Genomic DNA, 21,721 nt, shown 5'->3' on the forward strand with positions numbered 1-21,721 from the left:
AATACAAATATGTATGAATGCATGTTTTGGCTCAACATTATTAGCAGCAAACTTTCCCTTTTATTGAGAAAGGTGAGTTTTTGATAAATCTGGTGTGATTAGAGCTAACTGTTTTTTGATCAACCAAGTATAAAGGTATAATAATAAAATCTAAGAGATTAAAATGAGGTATAGAAGCCTAATATAGGCAAAACATACAAACATTCCAATAAATGATTGAGCAAAACAGATTTCGTTGTGTTGAATAGTAAAGGACACTGAATGCCCAATGCGACACATGTGTCACATAAAAACATTTTCTCTCCAAGTTTGTCCACCCTGTAAAAAAAAACATAAAAATAATGGCTACATCTGAAGAACAGACATGCTTGAACACAATTATACAAAGTAATAGATTGCAAACTGACCAGTTGGAATATTTTTTCCCTTGATGTTTCAGTAGTATGAAATTAGACTTCACAAAATGGAGAGCAAGAAATCTAAAAAGGCTACCAAGTCATCCGGTTTCAAGTAGCCAATCAAAACTAGTTTGCATGCGTTGATAGCATAACAGAGGGATTATAGTGACAAAAAGCTTTGCCACTATGTGCTTATTCATGGCTTGAGAGCTTCCAGAACGTTCTGTGACATATATGTCACTATGGGCACTACAGCTTGAGTGTCACAATCATTGAATACAAATCAAACTCTCGATATTCTTTTTATTCACAGGTTTTTTATTATTTCTTAATTTATTTTAAATAAAACTGATGGATTCAAACTAACTCTATGTTATCAATATCGTTCAAAACATTGTCATTTGTATGCATATTGTAGTTCTTACGCATGTTACTAGATGTTATAGTTATGGATATAGTGCATTAGCTTGCATAAATTGCTTTCATCAACAAATGAGCTTGAGTTCATTAGGCACATTCATCGCAAAAGGTCGTTACAGTACTTGTTCTGTACTATCTTAATATTGTTTATTTAACATTTCAACAATGAGTGATTCATATTTTCTTATCACTCAGCCCAACAAAAAACATTGTTTACCCTCAGGTGCTTCAGTGAGGAATCCATTTACGATAACTCATTTAACTCATTTTCAAATTTACTGTTCAACCTTTATATTTGCTGTTCGACTCCCTCAATTTCTGAGTCTTCTTGTGGCAATCGCTAACAAATATCTCGCTTTTACATTTTTATTGTTGTATTCAAAGAGCCAACGAATAGTTTTTGCTGCAACGGTAACTTTTTAATACACACACTTCTAGGTACTAATGGTTATTATTAATTCAACATTTCTATTATTTTTAATTTTTTTCAGGTTTTGTTAATTGTTTGAATACAAAGTCACATTTCATTGTGATCGTTGCAGCAAAACAGATTTCATCTAGCCATTACTTGCTAGTTATTTAACATTTTAAAAAATCTACAAGTGTTTTATTTTTTCTCCAAAATTACTTGAACTGCCCAAAACAGTTTTTGTAATATGAAGTTTACAAGTAAGACTGGTTAATGTTGCATATGATGAATAATAATAAAGTTTATGTTCAAACTAGTACTTAAATAGTATTCAACTACTCAACAGTATTCATCTAGTATTCAACAGAGTAGAAAATAATTAGTGAACCGAGTAATCGATTGGAGCTGAACTGATTGATTTATATTATGTAAAATATGAATTAATTATTCTGTACTTACTTCCAATAAATTTGGAGCTTTAATTTGTTCATGCTAACATATTTTTAATTTGTTTTGGCATGGACAACTTTATGTTAGCACAATCAAGCACTGTCCAGTCTATTGTAAATACATATTTATTAATATTTCATTCTGCGGTATTATTATAATAGTTGGTATTTACAGATGCTTGGTAGAATTTTAGACTACGGAGTAGACTTCAGTTGTTTCTCTGCATAAGCGCAGACTTCCCTCCAAAATGTACTTTTGCTCAATGGCAAAGAACAGCTAAATAGAATACTACACCAAAAATTCAAAACCATATACAAATAAGGTTTACAACTTGCAAATCAAAGTGTAGATTGTAATATATATTTGTTGTCAAATATAATTTTAAGCAAACCGGTTATATAGTAAACTACATTTACTATTTAGTGTAGCCAAATGCAGAATGTTGCCATAGAAAATGTTATTTTGAACAAACAATGCAAGTTAACTCGGCTCCTTCTATATAGGGCGGGCAATGTTCAAGAGAGCCACAGTTTGCTTGAACAAAGTAAAAAAATGCACCATTGTTATATCCGTGAAGTCCATCCAAAGCCTCTGGTTCTTTGTCCATACAGATATAGTTATACGCTCTCTTCTGTGAGTGGTGTCCAGACATGAGATACCCTTCATATTCCTGTGAGGTCAGGAAAAATAAAGGCTTATATTAAACTGGTAGTTTATATGCGAAATGACACATATCTTTTTTTTCTGTACATCACATATGCAACGTACTTTTAGAAAAAAGTAACAATAACAACGCCAATAGTTGAAATATATCTATAAAACTGGAAAATAACTTAGTTAAACATGTAAGCGTCAACCAATTTTTGGTAAGCTCTTTCAAAGGGTGATTAATTTCACAGATGACACTCAAGTTGCTTACCTTTTGCCAAGATGATGGACAAGTTCGTTTAGCAGGAATCATAATTGTTGTATACCTGCTAGGCAAGTAGCATCTCGAACAGGGTACATGCTGGTGATGCATACGACTGGGAAATATATCAGAATTGGTCTGGTACTCTCCTCCATATATGTAATTACCCTGGTCACCAGCTAAATATGAGTTATACTCTGGCTCTGTTGGGAGACATGTATACTCGGATGAACCTCCTTCATGGGTAAAGTGCTGACCTGCTGCCAGTCCTAAAAAATGTAGAAAACTTATACTCATGTAGCCTATTTATCTATTTGAACATGTAATAGCATCGATATAATTATCATCAAATTATGCATGTTGTCATCTCCTAACTTCAGGCAAGATCGCATAGAAAAGCTCAATCATGGCGTTATACGTAACGCAATCGCTTGCTCTGTAGCCTTCAGTTTTTGAAATAAAGAGCTTCCAGAGGTTCTTGGATTGTATATTTATATATTGCATTGTTTATATGTCCTTCAAATTAAACTATTCCAAGAGTTACGGTGCATTTACATACCGGTGTAGAGGAGTTCTGAAGAGTTGGTACATGACTTTCGACCCCACCTGATATATGAACTTCCTCCTTCAAATATTACCGAAGAAACTTTCTCTGTTGCTGAAAAGAATTAAATGTTTTTAAAGCTATAGCTTCTGCACCTAATGTTGTTTTCAGTAACGAGCTTATTTGTTTCTCAAAGTCTAAAAGCATATCAGTGGTATCAAAGTGATTATTATCTTATTGAATTTTATTTAGATCAGAAAGTGAGTGTTATATGCTGCAACTCTCCCTAGTAACTCTCTAAAATAGAATTGCCAACTGAACGTACTAATTACTGTTTTAGCCACAGCCATACATACTAAACTGTAACTAGTTACCAGGAGATGGTGTATTTCTCTCATCTACGTGCTGAAGGCTCTCCTCAATTTCCTCTAACTTTCTGTTGTTGCTTTCAAGGCGGCTCAAAAGTCCATGAGCTATTGTTTGATTAAAGTCCTGTAGAGGTTTTTCTGTAATTATGTGTAATCCTAAATCTATATAACCTAGTTGCTTAAAAAGGTTTATTGGATTATCTGATCGCGGGTGTAAGGCCAAGGTACTATGTCCAAGATTTTTAAACATATGAACTACAATGTTGCAGTACGATACACACAAATTTAATTATATTAGCATATTGTCAACAGCTGCAGGGTATACCATAATCGGAAAGTCTTTCAGATGGCGCTGGTCTTGTAGATCTTGTCTTCTGTACCAACATTTCAACTCTCAACCTCAATGCAGTCCAATCTGACTCTTCACAGTCTCTTCCATCTCTACCATCCCTTCCATCTCTTCCAGGAGGTCCTCTCAAGTGTGAGAGGTGTTCTGTTGGTAGTGAAATAACATAAGTCAAGTGATGATATACTGACAGTCTTCATTGTTAGAATGTATGTAAACAGGCAAGACAGAGTCGAGAAACTGATACTCATACTCCGTGTTCATGCCAAGTTGACCTGTGTAAAATTGTTTTTGGTTTTTTTCATAAGTAAAAAAAAACCTATAACCAATTTGGAAGCCAGAGTTCAAAAGACAAAAATACCAACTTTTTTACAGTTAAAAACAGACTAGCTTCATTGTATCAAGGTCAGGTAAAAGAGCTACATTAATTTTTAATTGATTATGGCCAAAAAAAGGTTTTGCTACTAACAAAACCAAATGTGCGATGCTAAAAAACATATTCAATTGTACATGCAGTTTTATGAAACTTATTTTGAACATCAATAGTTTATAGACTTAAAATATTTTGAACGTTTTACCTATTTGAGTCAATCAATAAGAACATTTTCTAAAGTTGATGCTGTGCATGAAAAGTTCTGTGGCTGAACCAAAACACTAGTTTGTAATGCTAGTTAAACAGACAATTTCATATTATCTCTAAAGAAGCGACCGATCCTTAGCAAACATAAAGACTTCAATTTCCCAGTAGCTTTAAAAATTATTGCTATGTTATACTCCATTTGAACAAGGGCAAAATTTCCTACAAAGCGAATCAAATTATGTTACAATTGAAAACAAGATAACACTATTGAAGTTCAATTGAAATTGGCATGTAGCCTAAAGTCTGATAGTTTTTTCTTGTACCATCAAATACTTAGTCGTGTTTCTAGAAAATGTAAATGTTTCATAATAAAAATAAAAAGTAGAAAAAAATTAAATAAAGTACTTGTTTTGGTTAGCCTATCTTAGGCACCTTAGATATCTTGAGTACTTATCTTGCTTGGGATATATATATATATATATATATATATATATATATATATATATCTCATTCAAGATAAATACTTAAGGTATTTAATTATATATACATATTTTACATATATTTATTTATATATATTTGTATATATAACAGTCTGAATAAAATGATATATAATTAGCAAAGTATACATAATGTACTTAGAAATTAATAATGCATGGGACTGGAATACCACATATATTTTTTCAAGCAATATATATTTAACAACATACATGTATATATACAAAATATACTATATATGTTATGTTGTATAAAATTTAAATATATACAGAACTGTCGGAATGTCCGGCGTTGCACGGTATTAAAAATCAGCTTATAAGCAATGATGTGATATAGTTGTTTGCCACTTGTCATTAGCCTAGTACATTGCCAATCGCTAATTAAAGTGAGCTTACTAAAAAAAGCTAACTAATTGCTCTCATGAGAAAACAAGCATAAAATTTTGTTGCAATAAACCGAGATCAGTAGATTTTTTTCACCCAGGTAGCGACATATACCGTCCGATGAAACCACAAGTCCCGCATAGCTAAGTTGGTCAAGCAATTGCTTAGTGAATGCCAAGATAAGAGATCAAATATTATGTGGTATGGGTTCTTCATTCTAATATTTTATTAGCTTTAGCTAGAACAACTGAATTATACACAGACATTGAGCTTTATACAAATATCTACTTAGATAAATTTATATACTAAAAATAGAAACATACAAAAATTTTCTACGATGACAAAATGAAGCAGCTGTATGCGATGATGAGTGATACAATATGTTTTAATTATTTTGTAAAACATGATTTAAATTATTATTCTTGATTTAATTATGTAAGCTTTAAATTTCTGCTGCAATTTTAAATAGTAGCATAATTACTCTTGCAAAACTATTAGGCAAATTATTGCACATTTTGTTTGAAGACAAAATTGATTTCTCAACTCAATTACAAGGCGAATATTTTCTAAACTAATTCAATATTTCAATCCATATGTTAGTTTCTACAGAGACTAATTAATCAGCTCAATTAGTTTACAGGCTAAAAATGAAGCCAAAATAATAAAACAGTTTTTTGTGTTTACAGATCAAAATCTCACCTGTATGATTCTGTTTTTTGAAATTTTTGTATTAAGTTTTATTGTTATATACTTAAAACCTTTTGATACAACACTTTGATGCAAAACTGTTGATTGAGCTAATAGGAACCTTGCATTTGTGAAACAAAAGGTTTAAGGAAAGGCATTCACATCCAGTATTCATATAAATGTTTTTCATCAGCCTCAAATTTTTTATATCTGTTTACTATTTGGCAGTATCAGATAGGTTTCTCACATAGACATCAACAAGTGTAATTTATTTGAAAACCCAAACCAACCACTGCGTGCCAGTACAGAACCTATCAAGTTTGATTTAAGCTATAAAAGGGTTACCATATTTTAAATTATACTATAATTAGTAAATCATTTGCATTATCTTGTAGATAACATAATTTTTTTTCAAAATGTATATAATACAACGATCATTTGTAGTGACGCTGCAAATGGAAGTTCTTTTGGTCTGTTAATGTGATGGCCTCTTGAATATAGGTTATATAGAAATAGTGGAAGTGACCTGTTTGTTTGGAAACTAGTGTAGATATGTTTACAAGCTCTTGCAAGCGTTTTGAAATTTAAATATTTTTAGATTATCATGCATGCAACAATTTTCAAATAAGCAATATTTTAAATGTTTATGCTAAAAAATACATATGAATAGCAATTCATCATGGAAATTTTTTTTTTCATAAATTTCAAAACTATGAGTTTTTGACCCACAATAAATATTAAAGCGTTTAATAAAGGTTGATTTGGTTTCTATGCCAGAACTGTTGAAATACTGTCTCTACTACAACTGCAGTTTTTATGACCTTCTCATCTGACTTACCTAAAGACAGCTGACCTAAAGTCACATCATCAGCATTCTCATCCTCTGCTGACCTTTTCATCATAGCATGATTCAAATTTGCTGAAGAGGTTATTGCTTCCTTAGAAATGAATCATCATTATTGTAGTATTTATATCTAAATATAGTATCAAGGGCTCTCAAGGAGTTGGTAAACTATTTTGCAACATAGTGTAATTTCTAGCAGAATTTAGACTGACATGGCCTTAGATATGGAAAAGAAAAATAAACAGAAAATTAAATGACAAATTAAGTCATGAGCAGTTATAACAAAATTATTTTGAAATTGTTGTTTTTGAGTAGCACATTTATTAACTCTATAATATTGAAACAGCATCTATCTATAAAATAATGTCTGGAAAAAACTCTAAAATTATTAAATATGGATGTGTAAAAGGAGACAGAAATGTAAATAACAAATTAAGTCATGAACAATTATAAAAAGAAACAAGTTTGAAACTTTTGTTTTGGAGTAGTCTGTTTTCCAACTCTATCAGAGTGAAGCTGCATCTATCTATAAAATAACGACTTAAAATTCCTGAAAACCACTGAATATATGTAATGATGTGATAGTTGTAACTGAGTCTCACCTTATTAGTGTGTTTTTCCATCTGTTCCAGTCGAATGGTCAAATCCTTTACCTCATTTTGTAACCATTGGTTACTTATTTGAGCATAGACAGACAAAGTGACAGCAGATATTGCCAGGGCAATACTCAGTATTTGGATAACTTCATGCTGCTTGAACTTTTGACCTTTTTCCATCGTGTTCTCTAAAAATCCATTTTCTAAAATGCACTGAAAATTCTTGTTTGTCATTGTGCAAAACAATATTTGTAACAACAACTTTGTAGACAATGAATATAGAGTTAGTACTAACCAGTTATAGAAAAGATAATAACAAACAATATTAAAACTTTCCTTTTAATAAGTTTTACAGATCTTTATTGAAAAAAGCAAGTTGCTACTGCTTGCATAGTTTTATAGCTAAAGACCAAATAACCAATATACTTTCTTTGAAAACTTTAAGTTTGGTTCAAAAAGTTGGAAATTTAGATAACATATTGTCACATTTGTTGTAGGATGGGGAAACCTTTTATTTGTTAGTTTCCAGAAGGATATAACATGTATTTTACTAATATAGACAATTCTCATAATTTTAATTTTGTATTACATTTTTTTACAAATAACATTTCATGATGCTTGAGAGAATTTTAGTCAAGCTTTCCTTTTATTTTTGAATTAAGAATAAGCAAGGAAGCTCAATTTTCCAAAATTACTGATGGCTTCAGGTTTTGAACTTACATTCATGTCTTGACATCTTTGTGATTTCTATGGAAATATTTTGGCAACAAAGTTCACTTGCATGTAAAATTTATTACTAAGATTAAAATACCATCCGTTTCAGCAAATAATATGTCATTTGTAAAAAAACATGATAAGATGTAACCACTTGAAGTATGTTTATTTATCAAATTCTAATATCATAATTTACATGTAATTTTTAAGACAAGTGCATTGATTGATACCATTGAGGTTGAGAGGCTTTTATAAAGACTGTATATTACATGCTGGACTCTTGTAAGCGTTAATTTATATAAAATGTCTATTGTCATTGTTTAAGTCGGTCTAAACAAATAAATAATAAATATTAATTTTCCAAAAAAGCATTTACAAAAGGTTTCACACTTTTGTAAAACAATGACTAAAGATTTATCTTGTTTTATACAGGTAAGTGTGCACTGTTTAGTAAACTGCAGCAACAAAAAATTCAAATACAAACAGAGTTTACAATTTTGTAAAACATTAACTAAAACATTTCAGTTTATGAAATTTTGAATTTATTCTTTTGAATTTTACTTTAATATGGATTAACAATTTATTTTTATTGTTTGTCAACCTAAGGGCATGTATTTACTCACCCTTACTAGCTGCTCTGTTTCGACTTTCCTCAGCAATTGAAAATGCTGGTCGATTAATCTTTTTTTATAGCAATGAAAAGTCATGGTGCATTCATTAGTTGATAAATATGGTAAATAGATAAAAATAGTGTATTTTGTTACCAAAACAGCCAAATCATGTGATGTTATTTGGCATTGAAACATCTGTTATGAAGATGAAGTCACTCCTGCCTTATTGATTTTCCAGTGATCCAAAGGTCACATCCTGGGATTTGTTTGTAACATTTCACATTGAGTGACAGATGATGACATCTACATCAATTTTTGTTGCGTCAGTAGAAAGATCAGGTCACCATGAACAGTTTTGTGTGTCCTATAAAATCACTCTTTCTTGTGCTCATTCTTGAGCTGGTCTGGCTGTCAAAACGCCAGACAAGTTGGTACAATAAATCAGAAACTCTAAAACTGCTGATAAGGATATGAAAGTCATCAAGTGAAAATATATGTACTTACGCTATCCTCAACATTTGCAAATTCACTTTATAGTCCAATTTTATTCATTCCTGCATTCATGGAATTACAGATACAACATCAACTAGATATCAAATCTATAAACACCTAACTTTTTACTATTGGTAATTAAACCCTTGTCCAATATATTTATTTCTTACATGCATACACAAACAAATTATATTTAATGTTTAAATAAAATTATTATGTCTATGCACATGGTATAAAATATAGAACCAATATTTCAATCTCAGTCACAGCATTTTTTACATAGGTAGATAGTTTAGCAGAATAAAAAGTACAATTTATATTGTAGTGAGTAATGTCATACTCTTCTGAAAATATAAACACTAGTGTCAATAGAGTTGAGTGGGCAGAGTAAATTAATAAATAACAATTTCCTTGTACTTGCTAGTTGCAGTTAACTGCAAAGTGCTTAACTTTTTAACAGATTTTTGCCATTCTATATTTCAAATTTTAGTGAAGTCAGTAATCATTATTTTTAATCAAGTGCTAAAATGCTACAGTCTTTGTATTCCCGATACTTGCAATCTGACTACACATTTTGTTCAATCTTTTATATTTAGCACATCACAGTATTCAAGTAACAATTAGTTCAACCTCTGAATTAAGCCTGGTTAGTAGTAGCATGCAGTTGGCTACCTTAATACTCCTCGTAATAACATACAAATATCAGCTGTTTGTATAGTATAGCTCTCACATGACTCATTTGTCTTTACCACTTCTTAGGTCAAGGTTAAATTTCTTTAACTACTTACGGAAGGCTGTAAGGAGCAAATTTCTGATATTAAATAACTGCTTTTATTTTGGCAGTCTTTTAGCTGTGAAAAAATAAATCCTGAATGAAACGAACTAATGCCTGTAGTTTCAGGAATTTAGACATCCCCTGGACAGATTGTATCCTGTCAAGCTTTGATTAATTCAGATTTTGAGATCAACTTGCATCTGTCTGACTAAGCAAATTCACATTGGCAAGCAGAAGGAACTTTATGCTGCACCCAATGCTAAACAGATTAAATCTTTATCTGCTCTCTCCAGTTCCAGCGCTAATGAATCCAGCTGATAATCACATCCAATTATTCTGTTATAATTAAATATAACCGAATTATTGGATGTCATTACCAATGAGTCCATTTGTGTAGCATAGGCCTATATATCTGTGATAGTATAGTAGGTGTTATTAATCAACAGAGAAGAACATACTGAGAGTATACATGCTATAAAGGGCGAGACTCTAATGTTCACTAATAATAAATGCTTCTATCGACAACAAACCTCAGTATACACATTACAAAGCATATTACAATGATTATGCTACTACCTTATACAATTAGTCACTATCCTATTTTGCTAAAATGCATACAGTACAATAAGTAAACTGTCAGAGCCAGACTGCCACCAGCTTTGTTGTATATGTTATAATTTGTTTTATTATCAATGTTGATTATTTCTATAATCAAAGCAACAGCTGCCAGTATGCTGCTAAATATATATGAAAGCACTTGCTAAAATCTGTTATATTATGCTTCTCAAACATATCATTATATTCAACAGCTAATGTGAAATATTTGCAAAATTTTACACATTTCATTAAATGTCTATTTACATGTTGGCTATTAATAAAGAAATTGTTAAAAATTTCAAGTCATTTCAAAGCTGAATAGAATGTGATTTATTGGTTAATACTACTGTTAAAAACTATATTAATTTAATAGCATATCACTGCTCTAAAAATTGTATTAATAAAAATCAAATTTTCAAAAATCGACATTTAATTTTTTTAATATCTAAATAGTTGCTGCAAATTGCAATCATAAAACATGAGTTATTCTGAGCCTGTTTCTTAATACAATGAAAATATATCTATTTATTTTTACTCTTAATAGGCTTACAGTTTAAGATAACAATATACTTTACAATTAAACTCTGATGACCTACTGTAATTTATCCCATCTGCAGTAAATATGTACATAAACTAACATATTGAAAGTTTTTAAGCATTTTAATTTTAAAGTACATGTATATCCCTATTTCTGTATAGCTCATGTGTTTCAAGTTGACTAGCTTAAAAGTCAAATGGAAAAATAATAAATGAGTCAATACCATTTAAAAAAGGCGTATTAACCATATTCATCACTCAATATTTAGTGAAAACAGAATCTGCGAAGAACAAGATTTAATTCAACCCATTACAACCTTCTAAGTTCTTTATTTTTAAGGCAGAGTATAAAATATATTAAAAATTCATTTTTAAGACTAAGTTTGTTGGGTAATTTAAAATTATTTGATTGTGCCTGTTGTTCTGTGAGTAAAAATTTATCAATATTGACAAATCTTTAGACCGCTGAAACAATTTTGTACCAAATTTTGTGTAAAGGAAGCATTTTAAAAAAATAATTGCAGTTGTAATTACATTTAGTTATTTTTTATCACCAAATATAAATGAGCTCTCAAATAAAATCAACCTTTTTTCTGTGGGAGAGTGCGAGATTTATCTACCCTTTTCATGAGTAAATAATTCCTATAGTACTAGGGCATTAGATTTGTCTCAATAATGAAGACATTGATGTCAGTCTGTAGCTGATTAGCAAAAGCTGCCAATACAGTCTATTGCTGCTACTAATAAGGTATCTTCAGTAGTCTGTACGTTGCTATTGTTTTACAAACTAATTATACAGTGTAACTGTAAATAATTTAATTTTTTTTCTTAAAGAGAGTAATAGGCAATCTGTAGATTATTTTTTGTAAAATAAATAAATTTTTAAACAAAAATTGTTTGACTGAATTTGCGTTGTTGGAAACCTAAACTAGCTTTTCTAATGCTTCATCCTTCTACGCAAGTCATAGAAATAAAAATTCAGTTTTGAAACACCCAATGTTTATTTGATTTTATAAAATTTCTGTGATTACTAATAATTTAGATCAGATAGATTTTGAAACATATTAAATGCTTGTCATATTTATAAATAATAAGGACATTGGAGTCAGTTAGCTCTACAAACAGGGTAACCATAGTAACAGGCAAACCTAGAGTTGTCTCTTTTTGAAATGATAAACATATATACTGACACACCTCTCTTGTCCTTATATTACGGCTTGCTGGTAAATCATCACGAGTCACTTTATATAAAATGAAAAAACAACTTTATCCTTACAACAGTAGATTATTTTATAATGCCGATTAATGAACCTATCACGTGTGCTTCACAAAACAAACCTTAAAAGATAAAATATCTGCATTACCTAGCTTGCCTAGTAGCATAACTAAAATAGGTTTTTTTATTTTATATTGTTGTATGGAAATACTTCGAAAACAAGATACCAGCAGGGAATGTAAAGAGACTTTAAATGATTCTCTAATTTTAAAATGTCAGAATTAGAAAACATCAATCTTGGAAACTGCTGCGTCAACACCACGTCAACACCGCCAAAGGAACTTGGGATACAATTACATCTACCAACCATGACCAAGCACAACCAAAGATAACTGAGCTTACCCTGAGTCAGCACTTTTCCATTACATAACACAGCGCCAATCAATGTTATGCAATCCCAGTTTCAAGACACAGATATAGCGCTAATCAGATGACGGCTCAGAGACAGCGTTCCCTCCAGTAGACTTACTCCTACAACACAAAGATATAATACGAACATTATACGTACCGTCCTCAGGCTATCCTGAATGCCTATAAAAGCTAACAACTTTTATTAGCTCATCCTCTCTTTTGACAGTGACACTTGTAGACGTACAAGCCGAGCTTAAGAGCAGATACAGCTAGCTGTTGGCGTAAGAGATTATTTTATTTAGTTTTCACCGCTTGCTATCTATCTTATATTCTAGAATTTTGCTACTTGTGTATTAGGCTTTGGTTCATAATAATAAAAGATATTCTGATTGCTATACCAAACATCTGAGAGTTAGCATAGTTGAGGCTTGCACAAAGATCTGGGTCAAGTTCCATACTCATACTATTGGCAACCATTGAATAAACAATTAGGCTTACCTAGCCTAATTAACCACAACAAGCATAGTCTAGATTGAAGTAGAACTTGTGGTTATTAATCATTGATGTTAGTGTGGTATTCAAGTAAGTCAAATTACCTGAAAACCCATATAACATTTTTGGTGGGGGTGCCTTATCGGTCACCAACCTTTCGCATAGCTAAGTGGGTATCCCTCAAACGCTTTTAAATCTTTCGTAACACTTTCATAATATTTCGTAGCGCTTATCATAGATCTAACATCTCCATCTCTATTCATATCTGGTTGCTTGACTATCTAGAATATTTTATTTTGGTCACTATATTCTACTGGGCAGGTAGATAATTAACATATCTATTGTGGGACTAATTACAAAGTCCATGTTAGCTGAGGTTTGGTGACTAATCTAGGTATATCTTTTAGCCAAAGCAGAACCTTTCGTAACACCTTCGTTATACTTGCGCAGCGCTTAATTACAGCCTATATTGGGATTGATCACCCACTTGCATACTACTTATAGGCTTGAGGATCCTAATCTATTTTAAGAAAATCTGAGGTCAGATTTACATTTGCCTAGGAGAAAACAACTAATTTACTATTTCCGACTGTTTCGCTTGCAGGGAAATCATATAAACAATTTCACAGCCGCGTGCTTCCACTTCACATTTGCCATAGTGTCCTCTATTTCCGACTGCAGCTCGCGGGAAATAAAACTCATATATCCTTTCCGACTGTTTCGTTTGCGGGAAAGTTAATATCGAGACTATACATACAGCTGAGCACTGTTATAACTATACTGCCTACCTTTCCGACTGTTTCGTTCGCAGGGAAAGTGCAGATACATTGACAATTTGATATACGTACAATTTCACAAATTTCTCAGGACACTCTGATTTACCTTTCTGACTGTTTCGCTTGCAGAGAAAGCATAAATCTATTCACACATTGGCAACTTTTCATGTACGTTCAATTCTGCAGATTTATCCAGTCACATGCTCACACTTTTAACCTATCTTTCTAACTGTTTCGCTTGCAGAGAAAGTATAGCTTCATACCATTTCCGACTGCAGCTCGCGGGAAATCAAACATATCCTTTCCGATTGTTTCGTTTGCGGGAAAGCATATCCTCATTCTATTAGTGACTGTAGATACACAGAGCTCTAGGTTATTACACCTAACATTTACATACGTATAAGGCCTAACAATAATAATACACCGGTTATAAATAATTTACATCAGCTTGACTTATAGACAAGCACACTACTATAAGAAACTTAAACTCGAGTATAAACTTTCAATTAGATACTAATATAGCTCACAGACTACACAACTCTAGAAATATTTCAGACAAGATACTGAACTGACAACTACTAACTTATAACAGCGATTGACTGCATTTATATGCTCACGACACTAATCCTCTACATTTTGTTACGCTGTTTACTTATATATAAACGTGACAGACTCATACTTGCGGTTGAACTCCAACCATTTGGAAAGCAACCCTCACTATATAGAATAACTTTCTTGTTGACAGACATAATAGACTATCTTTTATTCGTTACTTACTCGATACTTGTCTTAACATAAATACGACTTAATAATTAAATCCCTGTCAACTACTTACATATGAGAGTAACTATAAAATATAGAGCTTATTACTCGTAGGTTGCATGTTAACTAAGTTTGTTGTAGCAGACTAGAACCTACACAACCCAGCACACACACACACACACACACACCTCTCACTACAACCAGGAGCCAAACCAGCAGCAACGAGGGAATATCCAAAAGGAGCAGCCAAAGCCGGCATTGAACTACTCCTACAGTTTGGATACGCTAACCCAAGGCAACACAGCCAGACTGTAAAAATGCCAAGGAAGAAAGTTAAGAAAGTACCTTCTACGGCAATAAGAAACTTGAGAAGTCAACTCAAAGCTCCGGGCCAGAGCCCACAAGGTGAACAACAAGACTCGGCTACCCCCGAACCCCAAGAGCAGTGCCCACAAGGTGCAGACTCAAACGGGGACAACTCCGAGAATTTCATAGAGTTCGACCCGTTCGCTAACGGAGCACCAAGGATGGCTGATGGACAGCTGCTATTCCCACCACCTCGAGCCGGACCCCCTATCATCAGTGTAGTACCTAACACTGATAGCATAGAGCCATACAAGGAAGAAGATAATTTTGAAGATTACCTCGATCGATGGGAAATATTGATGGCTCCATACAACTACGACAACAGACAGCTAGCACAAGCCCTACCTGCTAAACTTGTTGGACCAGCATGGGAGTCCTATAGGAACGTCATAAAGCTTAAGCCAGCTTACGCGATAGATTACAACTCCTTGAAGAAGGAGCTGATATCTGCTTTTCGAGTCGATCAACCACTCCGAGAGAAGAACCTGTGGAACATCACCCAAGGGAAGAAGTCAATTAACAATTTCTATTCCGAGATTGTGGCTGCAGGTCGATCAGTATTTAAAGATTTACCGGAAGTAAATCGCGACCAGGTAATAAAATCCGCATTCATAGGAGGCCTGAAGGAAAGCTATTAGAGATCGATCCTGAAACAAGAAAACATCAGTTTACAAGAAGCTCTAAAGGAAGCAAGAAACCTGGAAGCCGTAGAGATAGCAGTGACAAGAAATAAGACGATGAGTGTTAACCAAGTAGACACTGACTCCCTCGCACCATTAACAAGACAATTACAAGGATTAACCATGATAGTGAATGATCAGGCAAGACAAATAGAAGAAAATGAAGCAGAACTTTCGAGAAGAGAGAAACCATCGAGGAACTACAGGGTGGAAGATTTTGAATATTACGAATAGCCAGTTCTCACCTACACAAATGGAACAAAAATTTTGGACTAAACGGATTCTTTTTTCAAGAATTAGCTTCACTCGGACTACGATTAAACGGAACAATACTAGACGAAATTTCAAAAAAAAATTTTCTTCAACAACACTACACATATATTGGACTTTCGACAAGGCTATAGAAGAAGTAAAAAAAAAATGTTCACTAAAAAAAAAAGAGTACATCCTCCATCAGCACGACTAACCATCACATACTAATCATTTCTACACAGCATATCTGAGAAGAATAACTCACCACGTCAGAGATAACGGCGATCAAAATAAGAAACAACGGAGAAAGTAATGGCATGCTTAAGGTGGCATCTTTATTCTTGGCATGCTATCTAAGAATGCTTACGGAATGCGAAAGTCAAACGCCAAATTAACACCGCGTACAGTCAAGCGATACCAAAGAACTTATCATTGAAGCTAGCCAGCCTACTAACAGCTCATGCCGATATACAAGCTCCGCCCATTTTCCAAATTCAACAGCTACACAAATTTCCCAAGCGACTACCGGACAAGATCGAATATTACCCACTTGCAGTGCGCCTATAATCAACCCAAAGCCTGAAACCATCAGACCATGACAGCAACGTAAGTATGCGTTACTGCTACTAGCCTTTGGCTAGTAGCGCTTTCTATAATAATTATTCACGCTCTGAAGCTAATAGTAACTGATCACTAGTAACTTGTCATAATGCTCACCACATGCTAACATCTATATTTCCTTGACAGGTACAGCGTGCCGTATCGTTTTTCTAATCTCAGATAGTGGCTGATTCATTACCTAATTTAATTAAACATACCATGGTTCACCCAACTTTGAGATGGAAATCTAACTTTAGCCACTGTAAGAAAATTGGCGTGCTCACTTCATGTAATGAAATTGAATTTTGAATTTTTTAGGATAGACTTCATTGTGAAATAGACACGGCACATACCAGAAAACGAACTCATTTAAAACTGTTAACTTCTATTATGACTTTCTATTTTTTTAGGATAAGACAGGTTAGTGATGAACACAGATGCTTGGAATTTTTTTTTTCCTGTAGGTAGCTCCAGCAGTGGAAAGTGAAAATTTCTTTCTCACAACTGTGTCAGACATGTTATAACATTTATTTTGTGATTTTAGAATTCTAAAAGGCACGCCAATTTTTTCTACAATGTTATGTGAAGTTTCTATTTCAAGATTTAGCTTTCTTTCCTGACCATGAGACCAATGACTACTCGCCACTAACAACAACCCATACATACCGACATACGGGAGGACCCGTTTACTTTGCCAAGGGAGACGCAATACAAACACCAGTACAATAATACGGGATCCCGAAAGGACAATTGACACTCGCATACACAAGTCAAACTAACAACCATTTACTTCTACTACTAACACATACCTTATTGCTCTGAAAAAAAAAAATTTTTTTTTTGCTCCGCTCTTAACATCTTTATGGTTTTGGTTTTACGAATTATTATATAATTTTTTTATTAACTCGGGTACATGGGTTTTAACTATCGTAATTCTAACTATAACTTTATAACTTCATTTTATATATTCTGCTTATTTTACTACCGTTATGCCAACAGCAACGTTACCACGGAATACGGATACCGATATGAGGACATATCGTTCTTTAACAGCGGGAGAAATGTTGTATGGAAATACTTCGAAAACAAGATACCAGCAGGGAATGTAAAGAGACTTTAAATGATTCTCTAATTTTAAAATGTCAGAATTAGAAAACATCAATCTTGGAAACTGCTGCGTCAACACCACGTCAACACCGCCAAAGGAACTTGGGATACAATTACATCTACCAACCATGACCAAGCACAACCAAAGATAACTGAGCTTACCCTGAGTCAGCACTTTTCCATTACATAACACAGCGCCAATCAATGTTATGCAATCCCAGTTTCAAGACACAGATATAGCGCTAATCAGATGACGGCTCAGAGACAGCGTTCCCTCCAGTAGACTTACTCCTACAACACAAAGATATAATACGAACATTATACGTACCGTCCTCAGGCTATCCTGAATGCCTATAAAAGCTAACAACTTTTATTAGCTCATCCTCTCTTTTGACAGTGACACTTGTAGACGTACAAGCCGAGCTTAAGAGCAGATACAGCTAGCTGTTGGCGTAAGAGATTATTTTATTTAGTTTTCACCGCTTGCTATCTATCTTATATTCTAGAATTTTGCTACTTGTGTATTAGGCTTTGGTTCATAATAATAAAAGATATTCTGATTGCTATACCAAACATCTGAGAGTTAGCATAGTTGAGGCTTGCACAAAGATCTGGGTCAAGTTCCATACTCATACTATTGGCAACCATTGAATAAACAATTAGGCTTACCTAGCCTAATTAACCACAACAAGCATAGTCTAGATTGAAGTAGAACTTGTGGTTATTAATCATTGATGTTAGTGTGGTATTCAAGTAAGTCAAATTACCTGAAAACCCATATAACAATATGCGGAACAGTTAGTCCTATTTGCTGATAAGTAGCATTTAGGGGAGAGGTAGTTACATGTATTTTCGGAATATAGGTTTTGCTTTAAACATCGCTATCTTTTGTGTGTAGAGTACTGACTTAAATTGAGGTTCCATAGCACCTATGACCTTGATAAGAAAGTTGATGGTCCTTTTAGGACTAAAACATGACCTAATAAACAGTCAGAATCTTGCCGTTATAATAAGAAGAACTAACAATTCATTATTTAGTAGATATAAAAGTGTTTGAGCTTCCAGCACACTCATGGAAAGTTTCAACGAATAATGAAAAGTGGCTAAAGCAAAGATCAGTTAGCTATTGGCATTTGCAAAACACATTTTTTGTATTTGGTGCTAGCCTTCTAAGAAACTCCAGTTTCATGGTTGATGCTGATTTGCATAATCCCGAAGTACTTCTCTCTTGTATATTTTTTATTTCAAAGTCATCTAAGGGGCACCGTGATGAATACGCCATTGTTGGGCAATGTAAAAGGCTGATCCTGAAAATCAGCCTTCCGCATTTTTTAATCCTGATCAGCATTATGATATGTTAGCTGTAGGCCTGATCAAGGTGAATTAACAAACCGGTGTACCTTTGCTTATAGTTTTACTTGTACCATTATTACAATTTGATGCCAACATTGCAGAAGAGGCAGTTTATTTTGATGCCACTCTCAAACTGACACCAATATTGAGCCCTCCCTGGATATCACTCAAACGTTTTAGGCATATTCACATGAGCGGTGGTGATAAGAAGTCACTTAGGGAGATACCGTGCTTATTTTTTACACTTGTCAGTTTTGTCACAGGCCCTTACATCTGTCTTCTAGTAGGTCATCAACATTTTAATGAACACCACAAAAGCGGCTAAGAAATTAAACGAACTTGGGCACTCAATGAACAAATCACAGGGAATTCGTCATCAGCCTTTTGTAGTCAATCTAAGTCAGATGTTTTGACAAGACAATTCAGGCCATGTCAAAACATAACCTTGATGTCCTCTCATCAATACATTATAAAAGAAAGCATTATTTTATATAAGTATCATATTTTTGTATGAACTAGTTTCTAGTAACTAGTCCAAACAATAATATTTTTATGTTCAAGTGTATTTGTGGTTAGTAGGTGACAGCTACTAAACTATACAAACAGCTAGCTGTTCACAATAAAAGTGAATCAATGCACTGACAAAGTACTGATTGTAGCTGAAATTAAAAGCAACTGAATATTACAAATGAACCTGATCCACATGAATACTTTTAGCAAGTTAAGTGATGCATGAGTAGGTGAGTAATTGTCATGTGGCCTGTTTTTCCCTGACTCAGAGCAGGATTGGGCTATTTCAACCTAGTAATGCCAGCCTCAAATGGATTATAGTAGTTCACGTAGAAATGGAAATACAGCTAGGAATCATTAAGTGCAGCTGTAATATCAAGTGGTGAGACTTAACGTGTGAGCAAACTAAAAGCGAATGAAGCAAAGCTATAGCAACAGAGGCATCAAATGAAAGTCACCTCAGAGCACACTTGGTGCGATATCATTTGCATCCATCAGAGCAAATTTATGATATAGATGGTGGTGGTATTTGCATTAATTTAAATTGGAACAAAAATGTACTAATTATTATTATTTATTTAACTATCAGGTAGCTTTAACTTTTTGGCAATTTCTCACCAGTTACTCCTGTTAGTATCTTCTCTTTTATAATTTTTGTGTCTTTGATTATAGAGGCATGGCATCTCTCTTACCAGCGCAATGATTTGCTCTTCTATATCTGATCACGCTACCATCATTAATTAAGTAATCGATTTATTATTATTAATACACTACTATTTGGTAAGACGACGCTTGTAGTTTTTGCGGTCTATGACCTTGGAACAGCCAATAGCATGCAAAAAGTTGCACCAAAAATCAAACAGGTTTGAACGCTCTGAAAACGCCACAGTCTTGCCGCTGCAGCCTCCGCTTTGTCGCATTGCTTCACTTTTGTGTCACATTTGCTTTACTGTGCGCACACATTCAGCCGTGCATAGGACACAGCTTGTTTGTTGTCCAAGAACCTACTGCAGCGACTGCAGATTTATTGCAGGTTGAATAAGATCTTCAGATCAGATGACTTTATGAAGCATTGAAGCATTACATGATATTATTTAAATGAAGTTGATGTTGGTGAGCTGGTTTTGATAGGATAATAAGGATGTAGCGAGATGTTCTTTTCTTAATGTATTTCAAAATGTGCATCAATACTTAGTACACTTACTGTTGATTTTTAAGGTCTAAGGCGAGAAGTATGATCTTGTTTGTGGTTTTATTTTTGTATTTTGCGTGTTTTATTATGTGGATTTTTATCAGACATAAAGTCATATGGTAATTTGAAGGTATTTACTTTGCATTTTAAGCCTTGAGAATCAGTCAAGAAGTTAGACAGTGGCAAGGTTTGAACAATTGTGACAGACAAATGTTAGCCGTTGTTGCTTCACGATGTTGCTCTAAAACACGATTGGGAAATTGTGTTCTGACCTTGTTTGATAAATATTATTCTATTTGGTGTAGGTACAAGTAATTGTGTTGTCTTATGCATTTCCAAAAGTATAATTTAACAATGGCATGTTAGGGAAGTAATACCCTTATTTGCTCACACTATAACATTGCCTAAAACCTGAATTTGGGTGTGAAAGTCCTTTTGGATTTGCAGTGCTACACTAGATAAACTTTGCTTCGAACATTTGTAATTGTTAATCTTTCATAAGTTGTGTACGTACTTAACAAAAGTTAAATGAAAAATAAACTTCCAAATTTTTCTTTTCAAACTATGTTAAATATTTAATATGTAGTACTTTTTGACTGTGCTGCAACTAATTATATCAAATATCAGTTTAATAGTTAATTTTCAACACAAATTTACAATTAGTCACTTTTTTGATTTAATACCATTTTCCACTATGTAAAATGAGTTTGAATTTGAGCATATCATATTCTGTTTACGATTTTACATGTTTATCAAAATTGTTTTTGTTAAATGTAAATTTTCTGACAAAGCAGTCTTTAAGTAACTTGTAAAATGGTCACAAAAATCTTGGTGGTAGAAGTGGGAAA

At 33.3% G+C, this 21,721-nt stretch overlaps 1 protein-coding gene across 1 annotated transcript; it reads right to left on the reverse strand.

Moving 5' to 3' along the window:
• Positions 1-2,134: 2,134 nt before the first annotated feature.
• On the reverse strand, positions 2,135-7,610 carry LOC137390443 (uncharacterized). The gene is made up of 7 exons (XM_068076776.1): positions 7,437-7,610; positions 6,829-6,928; positions 3,825-3,992; positions 3,506-3,637; positions 3,147-3,245; positions 2,597-2,856; positions 2,135-2,347 (listed from the first exon to the last, which is right to left on the reverse strand). The coding sequence occupies exons 1-7, from the start codon at positions 7,608-7,610 to the stop codon at positions 2,135-2,137; spliced, it is 1,146 nt and encodes a 381-aa protein (XP_067932877.1).
• Between the last annotated feature and the right edge of the window lie 14,111 nt (positions 7,611-21,721).

This window comes from Watersipora subatra, chromosome 3 (assembly GCF_963576615.1).
Source record: "Watersipora subatra chromosome 3, tzWatSuba1.1, whole genome shotgun sequence".
Classification (NCBI taxonomy): Eukaryota; Metazoa; Bryozoa; class Gymnolaemata; order Cheilostomatida; family Watersiporidae; genus Watersipora; species Watersipora subatra.